The following is an 18,027-nucleotide window of genomic DNA, read 5'->3' on the forward strand; positions in this document are numbered from 1 at the left end:
CGTGCATGAATCTGTGTACTAACAACAACTCTCTCTTCCCCTGTGTGTAGCAGCAGACCCACTTTAAGCCTATTTCCACCACCTGAAGGCTGGAGTAAAAACACTTGCATCTTACTCCTGTAAAATTAACATAAACAAAACTAAGGGTCTCTGGGATTAGAAATTTGCATTTTTGTTTAATTGCGATTTTATTACAATTTACTGCCCAGCCCAAATATTTACACAAAAACTTAAGGTGGTGGAGGATGTTCTTTTTTTCCTGGTGGATCATCATAAGGCCATCCTACTTGCTCGTCCTGTTAACTTTTCTCGTCCTGTTATCTTTTTCTGCACATGCGCACTTTCAGGCGTATATCTGTGGTGAGCTACGGTTTCAGAAAGTCATTGAAGCTCACCTTTCACTTTGAAAATGGCCGAGCGTTGTAAGAGAAAAAGTGTCTACGAAGTTTGAGAAGAAAAGAAAGGCCTCAGAAGAGAGAAACCAGACCAGAACGTTTTTGACAGATTCTTTTACATGATGGTGTTCACTGAAAGCAAAGGTCTGGCTTCCCAATGATGCCTCGGATGCAAAGTTTCTACTCGACAGGTAAAGTTTGGCTATTTGGAGAAATCATATTTGGTAATATGAGGAGAAAATACGGGCTCATGCACGCTCTTGCACACGTTTAATACGCGTTCCCTCTCGGGTACGGCTACAGGGTTGTGCATGTGCAAGTGGAGAGGGCGGGTCTTTTAAAAGATTTGTGAGATCCTCCACTTTGAGAAACACAACCTTATAGACTAAAACCTTTTTTCTCACAGACACAAAACTAATCAATATGTTGAATATCAATCTGTTTTTTCATTAAATGGATTTAAAATATAGATGAACATTTTTATGTTTTTTTAAGTTTTAATAACCTTGTTACAGACAGCCGGCTCATGCCAAAGCTATTTAAGAAACATTGAGTCTATGGAAGCGAATCGTTACCATATTTAAAATGAAAAAGTATTTCCAGAAATGCTTTTTCATTTTAGGAATGTGGCTGCATTGTTTGACTCATAAATGAAATTACTAATCAATAATCATGGTTGCATTTTCATTTTCTTCTTCAACACCACTCATCCTTTTACTTAATTAAAATTAAAAAAGATATTTGAGATTTATTTGTCAAAATTAGGGATGCACGATATAATCGGCCCCCTATTGGTATCGGCCTTAAAACTGAATATCGGACATCGGCCACCCCACCGATATTTAACCCGATATTTGATCAGCTTCTGAGTTTCTAAAGTCTAAAAAAAAATAAAAATAAATACTACTTCTTCTTCTTCCTCAAAGACTTCTTTTTTACAGACTTAAAAACTTCTAAAGACGAGGGAAAAAATATTGATCCATTAAAATATCCCAATATCTTCATATGCTGATATATTGCCATTTAAAAACACCATATCAATCTCTTTTACTAATGAAATATTGCTATATGTCATCGTTATGCTACGAAATCCCCCGAAAATTCACCAAATTTTTATATGTTGATATATTGACGCGGTATCGATCTATTTTACTAACAAAATCTCACAAGAATTTGCAAAATATCACGAGAGTTTGTAACAGAACGATGAAATTTCACCAGATTTTGAAAGTAAAATAGATCGATACCGCGTTTTTAAAAATCAATTTGATATCAGCATATGAAAATATATTTGAGTATATTATTTTTCAAAGTGTCAGAAATGGATAACAAAACTGCTATTTTCAATGACTACTTATTTTTGTCCAGCTTTAACATCGGTATCGATATCGGTTATCGGCTACATGACTTTTAAAATATCGGCATATCGGATATCGGCCAAAATCCCAATATCGTGCATCCCTAGTCAAAATGTACGCCAGCAAATTCATACCAAAATTCAATTCGAAATGTAAAATTTGAAAATGAAAAAGCATTTCCAGAAATGCTTTTTCATTTTAGGAATGTGGCTGCATTATCTGACTCATAAATGAAATTAGTTAGCAAATCATCCGATTTGCATTTGTATTTTCTTCTTTAAGACTGCACATTTTATGCCATAATCAAAGAGAAAACACAGCGGACATTGCTTTTTCATTTCCATAGTCTGCCTGCAAAGTTCTGTCCATAACTCGAAAACAAAAAAGCATTCTGAGCGGCGGGCGCAGCAGAGTGACATCAGCAGCCGCTCTTCCTCCGGTCCTTGCTGACCGGGCTACCCATGTTGTTCGGTAGGGGGCGCTGATTATAGCAGGTGGCCTGCTATAATCAGCTATAATTTTAAATTTCAAATAGAATTTTGGTATGTATTTGCCGGGGTAAATTTTGAAAAATAAATCTCAATGTCTTTTTCTTTTTAATTTTAATTAATTTAAATGATGAGTGGTGTTAAAGAAGAAAATTAAAATGCAAACAGGATGATTGATTACAAATTTCATTTATGAGTCAAACAATGCAGCCACATTCCTAAAATGAAAAAGCATTTCTGGAAACGCTTTTTCATTTGAAATATGGTAACGATTTGCTTCCATATGAGTGGAAGTGGGAGATGTTGTTTTAATCTTTCAGTACATACAGTATGGTTAAAAACACAACTGATTGCATGAGAAAAAAAATTAACCATTCCTAATAAATATAATGACAAAAAACAACAACACAAGATCTGTGATCTATATTTTGTAAGATTTAAATACAATATTTAATTGGTTATAAGTTGGGCCAACACACAAGCCTGTACTACTTCTTGTTACTTTCCAGACTGGAGGGAAAGACGATACCTTCCTGACTTCAAGCTTTAGATATTTCAACATTTCCAACAGGTGATGCTCTGCTGTCAGCGTGTATTCATAAATCTCTCTGAATTATGTTTTGGATTTCTGGAACAGAAGGAAAATGTTGCTGTTGAAAATACAATAAGCTTCTCGCTTTATTGCATCACAGACTGATGTGTCAAGTGCTGAGAAGACTGAAGAGTACAGCAGGAGCCGTCCTCTCCCTGATACTGGATCTATCTTCCAATCGTATTAAAGTGTCTTCTGAAAGCTGCAAAGTCCAATTGGTTCCACAACAAGAGAGACATGTTGGATTTGGTCACATTAAGACACCTACCAGCACAAAGGCAATCCAAAAAGCAGCATGAGGAGAGAACAAAAAAAGCTACGGTGCCGGTAAGCTTCTTACCAAATGTGGAGATAATAAGCATCCAGAAAACTGTGAGACTGATGCTACCTAAATGTATGGGATTGGAAATGCGGCTGCCAGCGGAGTACAAGGGGAGCAGTTTAAAGGGAGAAAAAGACCAACTGCAGAGGAACACAAGCAAACACGGAGGGATCTGCAATGTAATGAGGGCGCACACCAATGTGGAATACAATAGCTAGAAGGGAGGAGGTGTCACATCTAAGCAGACATCCACTCCCACGCATCCACAGGACGGCAGCCTGATTATTGTGAGCGTGTGGATTATAGAAGATTGAATAAGGCACCAATAAAATGATCATCTTTATAGGCAGAGAGCAGATGAGATATAAGGCAGACCGGTGAAGGTCATCTTTGATTATAGGCACAGTAACAAGCTTTTACAGATTTACAGATAGAAACATATTTATTGTCACCTCTGGTAAAGATGTGCAAAAGATTTCAAAATAGGTTATTTTTATGATGTGGAACAATCATCAGGAAATAACACCTTAAAGAAAAAATCAACCCTTTAATCTAAGAATCTGTATTTTTGTAGTGGGATGTGTTGAAGCGCACAAAGTTTCATTAATTCAGTCGGAGCATACTGAGTCTTCTTATATACCATCTCACGAGGATAAAACACAGAAACATGGTTCTAAAATACATTTTCTTTGCAGTTTTTCTGTCTCATCATCACTCTGCATCTAATCTTGAGGCTGGAGACAATCACAGCAAAGGATGATTTATTTTATGTCAGGTTAACTATTCCTGTGTTCAAAAAAGTTAAAGTAAATAAACCACTGGACTTTATTTTCCAAGTCTGAAGACGTTTCGCTTCCCATCCAGGAAGTTTTTTTAATTCATAATGTCTGGATTAGCGTTGAGTTGCAGGTTTTTTTAGAGTAGCCCAACAAAAGCCTTGTATTGGCTTAGAAAACATGCAGCCCCACCCAGTGGCGGCTGGTGAAAAATATTTTTGGTGGGGCTGATATAGCCTAGTGTATGTCTCCAAATAATCCAGAATAAGAATTCAAATAAACAATTGGACAATAAATAGAATTTAACAGTAATGATTTAATTTACTATATAATAACAGTAACAGTGATGACTTTGGTCACAATAACCATGACATGAAATTTTCATATCCTACAACAGGGATGTTCTTCTGGCAAACGGGTAGATAAATAAGGATCTCACCGAATTTGGTGGAAGCTGCATCTCGCTCGTTATGTTCGCCATCGTCCCTCTAATTGTCTGCACCTGCGCTTGGGTGCAGAAGCCTGTTAAAGGGCAGTATTTTCAGAGCCCCAAGACCATAAAATTCTGAGACGCTGATTTGCTATTAAATTATTAAATTGACCTAGCAATAGTACATGATTGGCAGATTCTCTGCAAATGTGGGGCAGTCTGATCAGCGCCCCCAGAACAGAGACGGTAGGAGTCTGTCTGTGGAAATCCACAAATGAATGACAGTAGGTAGGGAAATGTAGTTTATATAATTTGTTTTGCTTATAGGTACACAGTCTAGAGAGTAAAACTAACATTTACGAGTTAATTTCTAAAAATATATTTTACGTTTCTCTCTTCTTATCAGGGAGGGCCGGCCGCCACTGGCTCCACCCCTTAATAATGCCAGTATCAGGCCTGCTATACCCGATACTGGCCCATTCCTCTGAAAAAGGCCTCCCATTGTTAAGGGGTGGAACTGGTTTTCAATTTTCCTGGAATTCAATGTTAATCCAGACATTTTGAAGTCCAGTGGTTTGTTTTTCCAACTTGAACTTTATGGAATGACTATGACCTGGATGATGTTAAAGAAAAATGATAATTTTTAGTCTTTAATACGGTTAATCTTATGGCATGTGTAAAAGGTATGTTGTATACTCTCCTTGTGAACACATTTCTTAATTTTGAACAAGTTTGTGAAGATAACCTTTCCTTGAACCAAAATACTGAATTTAAGTTTGTTCTTGAGATTTATGGTGAGGCCCCCGCATTCCACAAGCTGTCTGTGAAAGCTTATCTTGTGTTTTATGACTTTAAGAATTCTAGATGCCAGGACAAGCTTTCCGCTTTTTCTCGCTAAAACAAAGAAGCAAATGACCCCAGATGTTTGCAGTAAATTAGGTGAAGCTCTAGGCAGTGTCAGAGATGGCTCCTGGTTGGAGGAGCAAAAGCCAGCCTTATTTGAATAAATTAAATACAAGAGGATAAAACTTTCTACATAGAAGTAACAAATCAGATTTGCTCTTGCAACTCTCCAAAGATGTCTTTGTACGTCTTTGCTTGCTTTCCTCCTATGTCAGGTAATAGAATGTATGTCTCCGTTGTTCTGCAGTTTCTGGTGTAGGTTTGTGCATTGTCTTATTTTTAGGTTTATGCATTGTCTTAATTTTGGATTAAACTCTGTAATTCTGTGACGTCAACACGCAATGCTGGTTTTTATTACCACACGCAGCTCGCCGAGTGGACCTGGGAAAGGAAGAATGAAAAGCCAACCTTTTTCCAAAGTTAACTATTTTAGAATATTTTCTTCCTTTAACAATGACTGGGAATCTCCACCAGCATTTTCCTGTGTTGATTTGGTTATACCTTTAGGATCATTTTCCTGTCAAAGACCCCTTTATATCAGTTTACGTATTACGCCCAACCAGTTTGTGTAGAAATAGTTGAGCTATTTGAATAAGCTCATAATGTAATGCACTCAAACAAGGTTTCAATTGTCTTTAAAACAGAACAACCTCTGTTCAACGTGCCTTTGTTCTAAATCTGACACAAAAGCTGCTGCACTGTTCAATCTGAAGCTGCCATTACAATATTTCCTTTTGTTTGACCACGTGAAGATTTTAATACTTACTGACTTGTTCGATTCAATATAAACAATGTTTTCAAGTTCCTACATAGTTTCAAGCATCCTGAGGTAAGAAAATACATTTTAAGCTGTAGTTGGGTGAATTTTTTAATCCTCCAAAACCTCTTTGCATTGTGGGATATCTGGTGATCAGACTGTGTGTGCTTCAATGCTAAATGCATAGGAAGGCGATGCCAGAGTTTCATTTTCCAGTTGCACGGTGTCTCTCACTACCAGAACCGTCCCAGAAGCACGGTCAGAACCATCAACTCATTTAGATTCCATAAATAGTGTAATTATGGTACTAAAATTGCTTATTTCTATACTTAACTCATTAAAGAATTTTAAAACACATCTTTATAAAACATTTTCTGACTTTTCTGAGACAATTTTAATGCTTTTTAAATTTTTTCTGTTAAACTGCTTCTCTGATGTCATCATGGGACACGCTCAGAGCAGTCTGGCAAAATAAGATTAAACTGTGTTTATTTGCATTTTAGTTGTTTCTTTCTTTACGTTATGCACTATATACAATAATGTTAACACTAAAACAATGAAAACAAAACTCAAAAAGACTAGATTTATGTTTAAATCCAGCACCGAAAAAGTTAGCTTAGATTGGGCAAAGATGACTGATAAAACAGAAAGGATTTTAGGGCATTTATTTGCTTAAGTAATACATTATTAACCTTTAACACATTGTAGTTTAGTTAACTTACTATTTTTGGGGTTTGGAAAAACATAATTTAGTTGTGTTTTACTAAGTAGAATCAAGGGTGACCCGGATGTATATTTTGTTGCGCAAATGGGCGGATCGTACGGATGGTACTTCCGGGACGGATCGGGTAGTGACAGTGTCTTCCAATGCGCAAGAGGTCAAAGGAGGATGAAAAAACGAAGAAGTCTTATTGGGCCAAATCAAAAAGCTCGGGTCCTAGTGGAATAAGTCAAACTCTACATGCTAACGGTGGTAATGACAGGAAAGAGCTCGATATTAAGAATCACAGTAGTTTTTATTGTCGGGAGAGTACAAATTTCATTGCATTTGCCCGCCGGGCAAGTGCAATCATCGCAAAAAAAAGTTTTTTTATCGCTCAAAATTACTTTAAAATCACAGACATTCGATGAAAACGACCCAGAAGCGTTGCCGGCGCCATTTTCGTGTTTTGTACACATTGCCGCGTGATTTGAAAAAGGTGGGTGATTTTCCGCCAGATGCCATGATTTTTTAGCCTGACGTAGTCCTACTCAATTCTAGTCAGAATGAGTCTGATGCTGCTCCATAGAGCTGTGATTATGGGGCGTGTTTCGAACGAACCAGGAAAAAAAATGCCTCTGCACTCAATTGGATAGACCTACAACCAATAAGAGCAACGGAGTGCGTGACGTATGTTAAGCGACGCATAGTTGTTGTCAACAAAAATCAAAGCGTGCAGTTGCACGCCTAGAATAAGAAGATGAGACTTGATCGCGTTTCTCTGTTCCTCTTTTAAAATTAATTTGCTGTCGATATCTTCTAGAACAGACCTAATGGCAGAATCTACTCACCTCAACTCTCCGGCGGCAGCCATTGTTGTTGTCACCCAAGCGCGCTTTGGTGACGTGGTTAATTACGTTACTGTTGATCATCTGTCCATCATGGGATAAAGCCCACCCTGACAATTTGATTGTCCCGCCAGATATTGTGCTAGCATACTCGCGCTACTATTGAGCAATGCCAGACCGAACTTCCCGACCTCAAACGTTGTGGGCGGGACTAAGTTCGGAATGGCACCCAGGGCTAGTGATTTTTGTTCACCTAGCGGTAATTTTGATGTCGTTACCAAAACGAAAAACGAGCTAGAAAGCGCTATCATATGGCAGTCTTCTGTACAGTGATGCAGGTCATATATTAAAAAATGTTCATTAATTTTTTTCTCTCAGACATTGGAGAGGTGCATTTAAATGTTATAGAGCTAAACATGTTAGATTGGTGACCTGTTATGTTATTATTATTGTCTTTTATCAGGGAAAACTAATCCTGAGTCTGTTTAAAGTCAGGGAATTCTGAAATGATGTCAGACTGTGGAAACCCTGAATAAAATAACTATGTTTAATGATTCTCTAGAAAAGTCACATTATATTAATAGTATTATCTTGTTTAAACATAAAATAAAAGTTATTCATTTGTGACATTGACTTCTGTCTTGTGGTTTATCTTAAGTTTTTAACCTGTCAAGTTTTTTTTTAGATTTTTAACATTACAATTTATATTTTTCCAAGCACACAACAGTTTAAAGCAAAGTTTAGTTTGAAAAGAATGTGCAGGAAGGATTGAAAAGCATGTTAACACGGTAATGTAGGCTTGAGTTCATTATCTGACGCATGCAGATACACACCAGGAACCTGGAAACTTAGAAAATACTGAATTACAAAAAACATTTAAAAAACAAACATGTTTCAATGATATATATACAAAAATGAATATTAGGAACTATATTTATCAAACATTATACTGGGCAAGTAAAAATTGTTTCTGGGCAAATGAAATGTGAAAGTCACTTGCCCGAATCCTTAACGTCAACCCCTGGATCTAGTTTTTTGTTTCTAGCCCGCTGTCCTTAAGATGGCACTCTTTGTTACAGTTCTCTAAAAGTGAGGTTTTCATTTGGTGAGATGTTTGTTTATCACAGATTTTAAACAGTGAGATTATGGAATAATAATAAAACATTAATGTTTTTAAGGCTTTTAAAATCTTTAGGGTGAGGGGCAGGAGGGTAGTCAAGTTCTCTGCATCTATAACCTTCATATACAAGTTCTGATAAGCATTAACAGGATAACGATCTGCTCAAACACCCCAAATACAGAATATATTTTACTGTAACTCCATGCAGATAAAAAAAAAAATAAGATAAACATAAAACACAAAACATGAGTTCCGTGCAGTCTGACACATGGCCATGCAGAGTTTCACCCGTCTAAGCACTGCCAGGCAGGCTTCGCTGAGCAGACTGACATGCCACAGACATTAAAAAAGGCGTTATTCCGAGAAACCATCAGATGCAGGCACCATGGAGCACAGGGAGCGGGAACGGGCCATCACAAGCAGAACCATCAGCACAAGACACCGAACAAGGCACTGAATCCCAGCAAACCTCTCAGGGCTAACAATCAGATAAACCTGATCAGATGGATGGGAATACAGAAACAGGTTTAAAGGTTTTTAATGCTGTACAACAGGAGATTTTATTCCACTAGAGGAAAAGTGAAAAGGGCTGAGAGGTTTGTGTGGGATTGGGGAGGCAGGCTAAGGTGGATGTCCGGGACACGGGCGATGACACTCGGTCACTCACTGGGTGTCGCTTTGGGACGTCATAGACCCCTTCCTTCTGCTGACTGGTGGGAACCTACACAATCAATCAGTGTATTGGGAGAACACCCGAGAGAGCCGGTTACCTCCAGATCAATGAGCAATAAGACAATACACATCCATGTTCCAGTACAGCCACATACAGTAAGGGTAGCCAAAACCAAACCCTGCAACTGGTTTACTGTTGCTGGTGCAACAATTGTGCATGTGTGTGGTGCTGGGGTGATGGGGATTAAAATCAGTGGAATGAAAGCTGATTGACTAGGTTAATAAAGGCCTTATCCAGGCTGCTGATCACACCCTCAGACATGTAATAACTCACATTGTCACACACAGAGACATGTAATATCTCAGTGTCAGACAGACTGCTTTGTATGTCTGCGAGTAGAAGATGCGATGCCACAATGCATGCATGAACCAAACAGCTTCTTTTGTTTCCTCTCTGCACTCATGCAGCTACAGTGCCTTTCAAAAGTATTCACACTCCCTGAACTTTTAAATTAATTTTTTTATTGCCATTTACTCTCTGCATTTAACTCGTCCCCTTGGGGAGCAGTGGGCTGCCGTTGTGCGGGGTTCCTCAGAGACCCAGAGTGGCAGTCTGTGGGAGTGGGGTTCGAACTGAGAAACTATGGATTCCAAGCGTAAAGGCCTAACCACTACGCCGCTAACCTGACTCCGCCAGATGGATTTGCTCCGCATATCCATCTGGTAACCTTCCATAGAAGTAATTTTGGGAAGGGGCGAAAATACTGGTTAGCTGATTGGCCTATGTTGGTGATAGACGGGCCAAATAAACCAATCAGATCAACGAAGCATATGACGTACTAACAGAGCGACGACCAAGAGGAGCCAATTGATAGATCAAACTCTTGCTGAAACCAGTCGGGAGAAGAGCAAAAACATCTTTTCCTCTGAGAAAAGCCTCCAGAGCAGTGTTTTGCTCTTCTTTCAGTGAAGAAATACTCTGTAATTGCGATAAAACTTGCTCGATAGCCACGCTAACGCTAGTTTCATCGGCTGAAGCCGCCATGTTCTTTAGACTGAACTGTCGCGCTTCTCGTTGCGTCACACCTTAACCCGCCTCAAAGCCAACGCTGATTGGACGTTCGTTTGGTGAACGGCTCCAAATTTTCTTCAACGGAGAGTCTCCAGACTGATCTGCGAGTGAAACCTCGAAAGCTCGCGAGATCAGGATGGTCTCACGAGGCTACTACGCCGCCACTCTGCAACCTGAGACTTTATTTCAACAAGATATCTTTGATAAACCAATGCAAATCGATGCAAAGTAGTAAAATAGAAGGATTACGTGGTTTTTTTTACTTGTTTTTCTTCACAAAAATGTTTTGACATGTACTTGCTATTACTTTTTGCCAAAAATACTTTTTATTTCTCTATAGAGTCTGACTGGAGGAAAAGTATCTCTGGAAATATTTCAAACCAAGCCACCCGTTTTCAAATGGACTTTGTGACTCTTCTTGGCTTGATCTTTCAACGGCTTGAATAAGCTTTGATCTCGACCATCCCACATGGGATGTTTAGTGTTTCATCTGGAAGGTGACGGCAAGACGCTATCATCAACTCCTAAAGGTTCAACAATTTTCCATTTACCTTCTAACAGCTCCTCCTCATAGGTCAGATGATCCACCCGGAAAAAAGAACAGATTTGTAGCATGCATTGCTAATAGATACTCTGTAGCTCCCCCAAAGACACCCGTCAGCTCTGATTAATGATCTTCTTCCATGGCCTTTCATTCAAGGATCTGATATTTAAAGCTCAGGATATGGTTTTATAACCTAACCATACTTTAAACTTCTCCATTTAATCTCTATTTCTTTCATGCTAATTGAAGTTCTTTACCTAAATTTAATCCTGTACAGACCAGCAGAATGTAGAGGGAGATAAAATTTGCACTCTGATAATCAGATAACATCTGAGGGAAATTCTTTGCACTGGATTTTATTTAGGGAAAGAATAAAGGTGGTTGATTACAGCTGCAAACCCTGGTGTTTGGATTTGAATTAGTCAAAGGCTGTGAGAGCCATGTCTCCTTGCGTTATAAAATCTGAAATTAAAACATGAGGGTGTGTGGTTCCTTTTGCAGGGCACTGTAGCTGTGCTCTAATTAGAGCGACTGGTAAATGAAAAATGACCCAAAAAAAAAAAAAATCTGGACGTAAATATAGCACAGCTTCCCTCATCCAATCACCTCCTTTCAATGCCTTGTTTACATCTTTCAGATGCATATTTGGAGAAGCTGCCATCTTTATTCATTCTGCAGCTCCTCTGTGGCTGCAGGCTGGATGAGCCACTCGTTACTTACAGCACGCCCTGATGTATGCGTCGGGATTTGCTTGTATGTGTGTTTGTTTTTGTATGATTGTGCACGTGCCAGCGCACCCCACCGTCCACCCCTCCACTTTCAATCCGTTTTATTTAAAGATCAAACGAGGGGCTGGTGATTAATCTCTCTTCCCCCTCCACTTTCTTTCATCTGTTGGTGAACGTGGGGAACGGAAGCAGGGTTAACACCCCGCCCCCCTCCTCTTCCACCCACCCACCCACCCAATCATCCCTCGCAGGTCTGCCCCAGTCTCTGAGGAGCAGCGGGAACGACTCATCTCCCCAGACTTGCAGGCTTTAGCCGGATTGGCCCTCGGGAAAATCTTGGCTGCTACATTTCAGCCCATATTTACAGCCTTTTACTCCCAGACTGCGCATTTTATGCTTTAAAAACAGAAGCTATTAATTTTATGCACAGGCCACAACACATCTACCCCATTAAAGAGCAACACAGCCTATAAAGAGTGTCCGGAAAATGGAAGAGATTAAATCTCCAGAACTTTAAATGCCTTCAGCAGCTCGTCAGCAGTTTACTGACAGTTACTGTAGTTTAAAGCTAAGCAAGACACAAGAAGAGGATATGAGCTTCTGAGTACCTGATAAATGCTTTCCTCTGATTGGTCACGGATGGGTTCGTGTCCGGCCTCAAACACAATGTACTACAACGTCAGCAGCAAAGGGGGGGATAGAGGGGAGAGAAAAAGAAGAAGAAGCAGGAGGAAAATTGGGAGATAAAGAAAATTGAGAGAAAAGTGGGGAAACTGCAGAGGTGATTAGTAAAGAGCATCGTCATTAAAAAGCAGTTGAAGAGCAGATCTCTGCGATACATGGAGGAGACTTTAAGCAGAAGAAAAAAACAACATTAACACACACTTCAGCTACACATGCACTTATTTCTGAGGTTGCATTGGCACACAAACTCAAACGAGGTGTCGCTAATATAAGCAGAACCTCTTCCCGTTATTCGGTCCACTACTTCCATAATGTCCCCAAACAAGAGCTGTCTCCCCACAGTGCACACAGAGAGGAGCAAACTACGAGGCAGCAGGTGACAGTGAGGCGATGCGATTGGTCAGGGAGTTACCTGGTAGACCGGGTCTTCCAGGTCCTCCTCCAGTATCGTCTGAAGCGGAGCACCGGAGGGAACGAAGGAGGCAGAGAAAAGAAAAACCGGAGAGGAGTGAAGCAAAGAGTTAAGCCGTAAGCAGAAAGACTTCCCGGCATTCAGATAATCGTCGGGTAATCATTAAAGAGAAAATTACAGGGAGATAAAAAGAAATTAAGCAGCAGATGTAAAGAGGGGAAACAAGCACAATGGTACCATTACCGGAACCTAAAAGGGTTCACACGGCTTTCTTCTATCTAAATTCAGTTCTCACCTGTCTCATCTGTCAAAAGACTGTGGTGTAACGCTGGGAATGCTTGACAGATGGTTTAAACAAGAAAAAAAACCCAAGAAAAGCTTCTCGAGTACCTGGTAGACCGCCTGCTCACACTGCTTGTCTTTCTGGGCCTTCTTCTCCTTCTCCTCTCTCTGCTTTATATCATAAATGAGCTGGAACAGGTCCCGCAGGTCCAGAATCACAGGCTCAGCCTAAAACCACAAGAACACACGTTAACCAATCACACCCATCTAAAACTCACACATCGCTGCTCCTGGCTCCTGGTTCCCATAATCATTGACTAACCTGAGGTGACTAAGACCTGATTGTCCTTCAACTCAAAGCTGATTACATTCTGCTCACAATTTAATGACATTTACATTTATTTAGATGATAAACACCAAATGAAAAGTAATTTATATATACTTATGAATGGAAGGAAAATAAAATACAAAAAAGTGCTGCATTAGCTTATTCCAAGCACTCTTTACATCAATCCCTAAAAAATCAAGTCAATGAAGACAAAGGAATTCAGGTAAATAATAGATAATAAGTTTTAAAAAACATCACCTAGAAATGGAATTTAGAAAGGAATAACTGCAAACTAATGCATAGACCCTACGTTAATAGACATGCAAGGCGAGGAGACAATAGATTAGGGAAGCAGGTGAGAGGCCCATGGTAACTCTGGAGGAGCTGCACCGCTGAGCTGGGAGTGCGTCAATGTGATAACTATTGTTGTTCTCTGCAAATGTGGCTGTTACAGAAGAGTAAGAAAAAAATATATATTTAAAAGAAAGCTATAAGGAGTCCCAAATGCACCTTTTGTCGAGCCGTGTAGAAAACACAGCAAACCGAGTCTGAAACTCGATGTTCAGGGCCAGAAAAGAATGTTAGGTAGGGATAAAAATTCCCCCAATGAAATAATGTGATGGCAGCATCATAAAGTGAAATTAAACATTTGAAATGTTTGTGTTTCAGCAAGAGATATCATGAAAGGATTTATATCAAAGCAGAATTATGTGTCAGTGTCCAGAATAAGACATGAGTCCTTCTAATTAATGCTAATTTAGCCCTAACATCCAATCTCAATTTAAAACGAAGCAATTTGCAAAGAATATGCAATATCTGTTACAGACTTACGATAAAAGACCTGCTGCTTTTATTGAAATAAAGTTACGGACTCAATCATAGGTGGGCTGGTAATAAAAGCACTTTCAGATTTAAAGGTTCAAAGGGTACGCAGGATGTAGAAGAAGCATGAAGGTTGCGTCTGTTCTTCCTAAAGATGGCCGCCGCCTTAGCAGCCTTAAAATCAGACAGAAAAGAAACAAAATGGATTATTTCCCCCTGAAAAAAGGAAAAAACAGAGTTCTTTGCACGACTTGACTGAATGCATTAGCATCAGGAAAACAAACAATGCAATCAGTGGGTTTAAAAAATTTCATTACAGGTAATGCAGCTCTTGAACTGATTGCTTTCAGAGCGACTGTGACACCGCTTCGGAAATGAAACTTAGCGATTGAGTTTAATACATTTTTGCTGTCCGGTCCTTGCGAAATGAAAAGCAGGTTAAAGCCCTGCAGCGCAAAGAGACAGGACATTTATCTCCACAATAAATACAAGCTGTGTTCCTCCTCTCCATCAGCGTTGGACAGTTACATGGGCAGCTACCATCCTCCTGTCTTCCTTATGAAGCTTTTAGAAAGCAATGGCAACAAACAGCCTTTCAATAAACATACAGCCACAGTCACAGCAGAGCGACCGCACAGTGTCTCATAGTACAGCCGTGTTAGAGACCTAATCAATTATTGACTGCAGATTTGCAAAGTGCACTCAGAGTTCATAGACTGAACAGTGTTTTGCATAAAGTGGCTCTACTTTAATGTTGTCTCCCTGTGAGATATTCTCAGCTATTCCACTTCTGGTGACAGACAGACACGCTGCGGTAATCTTTCTCCCCGACCGAGCCAATAGTGAAAGATACTGTCACTCTTTCAAATTCAAATCCGCTTTACATTCCACAATGCACGCCACGTCAGTAGTAGAAGAATAAAATACAGAGCTGCCAACCATGACCAAAGTCTACGAGTAGCGGCTTAGACAGGCGACGTTTTTGATTCATGAGAGCAGACAGAACAGACACAATGCATTGGGGTGGTTTGATAGCTTTCACCTTTATTTATTTTGGCAGAAATCCAAACTATCACCCCCAAAGATACCCGAAGAAATAAAGAAATATAGATAAGAAATTAATAGATGGATCCGTCTCAGTAGTCTTACTACAAAACGTTTCAGTCGCGCCTTATTTTACTGTCGCACAGAACATATTTCAGTTTATTTAAAACCATTTACAGAAACTGCTTGTGTGCATTAGAAGCCACAGAAGCCATTGGGAAAAATGAAGCAGGTTAATGAACGCTGCTCTCATTGGAAGATTCCAACAACAGAACTTTAAAGATAAAGTTGGAAGGCGCAAAGGTTCTTCGATAAGGATTACCAAAGGCCACAGTTCATAAGTTACATCATTTCTAAACCTTAAAAATAGGCTGTAAAAGGTTGTGTGTTTTACTTTATGATATTAACTCTATGAGCTTCATCTTTTTAAAGATTAACAACTAAAGCGATTGGTAAGAAACCTCTGAACCTGATCTGGATGGTAAAAAGAGCTTTAAAAAAATATATTTTGTGTTTTAATTTCAGCATTTCAGTCTATGGAGAAGACACTGAGGATGCTGTTGCCTAGAAAATGGTGAAAATAGACAATATTTGATCTTTAAAATAGTCTTAAACTTTGCTTTATTTGCAACAGTAGGTGTTTATATATGGAAGTCATTTAGAAGACATTGCATCCTTAATTCTTTAAAACAAAACTGCACACATACTTACAGACTGCCTGATGTATGCAGCCTCCAGAAAGACCTACTTGGTCTAATTAACTAATTTCCAAGTTGTTTCATTTATCAGACTACAGCTGCGTCGGGAGTTTTTTCATTCTCAACAGCGCATCTTAAAGCCGTTCACTGACACACTATGACTACAAATTTCTACGCCTGTAGCTCACTCTAGTTGCATACAAATGTTTCCAAATTAAATTACAGCATCCTGTTGGCTTATTACATTTCATTTCTGTGTTTTACTCTTTGTTTTTCACCATTTGCAAGTAAACATGAGAGATTCCTAAGGCCATATAATACTAAATGTGTGTGCAGGAAATGAGAAAACAAATTAATGAAGCCAAAAGTCAGCATTTCTACAGCAGAAAAATAATGAACATTGGTGAAAAAGAGACAAATCTGTGACAGCTGCCAATAGATGGATGTGTGAGTAACGCCAGGGGATGGTGACGGCATACAACAATGTGTGTGTCTGCTTATATCTGTGTAAGAATTCTTATTAGGTAAAAAAAATGATGAAGTAAAAACTATTAGTACAACATTATCGAATATTGCTTTATTTATATAAACACACACACACACATATATATATATATATATATATATATATATATATATATATATATATATATATATATATATATGTATATATATATATATTTTTTTTTTTAAGTCCCAGAGATGCGAGAATTTTCGTCAGTCTAAAAGTGTCAAAGCAACAGATGAAGTGTGTGGCTGAGAGGCAGTAATAATGACAGAAGTACTTTATATCAGCAACTGGACGTCTATATGAAAACAAAGATCCTTCAAAAACAAGATGTATTCTGTTTGAAGGTCTATAAAATATTTCCGTTTGTTGCTTGGCCTGATACTGTTGCATGAGGCATAAAGAACATCTGCATTTCAGAAAGTGAAACCATTCTAATGGTCAAACATGGTGGTGGCAGTGTGATGGTTGGGGGTTGATTTTGTTGCTTCATAATAAGGTCATCTTGCAATAAGTATTGCCAACATGAATACTGCTCTCCTAAAGGAGAATAAATAAAAAATAAAATAAAAAATTAAATAATAATCACATAAAAAATCCTTTTTACAGCAGTGCTCAATCTGGTGTTTTCATTAGTGGGAGTCTTTTTGTAGAATTCTACGCTTTGTATAAACCTGAAAAGCTGCTTTTTATTCCTAATATTAACTTGGGTAAGTTTTACATCAAGTTATAACAAAGACTGAACTCTGAGGCAATCCTTTCTGACACAATTAGGGCTCCTCCATCGGCACAAAGAACAGACCAAATAAGACCTGTCTTTCTTGTTCTGGGACTTTGAGCAGTAAGCCAATTACTTTTGAATGTAACCCCAAATTGGCCTTTTTCTGAGCAACTTTAAGTCTTAGACTTCCTGACGACAGAGACACTTTGTTAATTCACATCAAAGTGGTTACTTTCCAATTACAGCCACCGCAATAAGCTCTGCTCTTTCATCCCTCTCATTGTTTCCTCCACCACTAACAGCCTGAGTGCCGGTGATGGCGGGTTCAACTCCAAGAGAGACGGAGTAAAATATAATTATGACCTTTCCTCGGGCACAGGTACCAGGTAAATGGCAGCTTAGCTGAGCGAGGAAAACACAGCTCTGTGATACACCGTTAGGCAGGGCGGCATTGGGAAAGCAACCGTTTTTCAATCACGCCGTGCAATTGTGAATACAGGCTGAGGTGTGTGTGGGGGAATCAGTCTAAGTCAAAGAGCCACGGTTCATGGCCCTGGGAGGATGGATATGCCATTAGAGCAGGTGACACACACTCAAACCCTCATTGACTCAGTATGGGAAATCAATATGGCTACAGAGCAAGGCAGCTGCATCCAGATAAAACAAGCCAGGCACACAGATACAACAGCAGCAACAACAATCATATCAGAGCACAGAGAGCTGCTGGATATGATGTAGAGGATGCTGCTGCAGGACTGATCCAGACCTTCTCCCTAAAACTGCAGCTATCAACAGTAAACTGCGTTTAAAACGCAAAATATGC

At 39.2% G+C, this 18,027-nt stretch overlaps 1 protein-coding gene across 9 annotated transcripts in view; it reads right to left on the minus strand.

The window, feature by feature from the left end:
* The window catches only part of dab1a (DAB adaptor protein 1a), a 198,099-nt gene that overhangs the window by 29,545 nt on the left and 150,527 nt on the right, over window positions 1–18,027 (minus strand). For 6 of the 9 annotated variants that reach the window (XM_038268842.1, XM_038268825.1, XM_038268801.1 and 3 more), the window contains exons 6-7: window positions 13,192–13,311; window positions 12,802–12,840 (exon numbers count right to left, since the gene is read on the minus strand). In XM_038268842.1, coding sequence (XP_038124770.1) covers window positions 12,802–12,840; window positions 13,192–13,311 — 159 coding nt within the window. Of the gene's footprint in view, window positions 1–9,344; window positions 9,411–12,313; window positions 12,377–12,801; window positions 12,841–13,191; window positions 13,312–18,027 lie in introns of all 9 variants that reach the window. The other 3 variants (XM_038268810.1, XM_038268850.1, XM_038268832.1) reach the window with 3 other exon arrangements.

The sequence above is a fragment of the Cyprinodon tularosa genome, unplaced genomic scaffold, assembly GCF_016077235.1.
Source record: "Cyprinodon tularosa strain WSP-4 unplaced genomic scaffold, ASM1607723v1 ctg119, whole genome shotgun sequence".
NCBI lineage: Eukaryota > Metazoa > Chordata > Actinopteri > Cyprinodontiformes > Cyprinodontidae > Cyprinodon > Cyprinodon tularosa.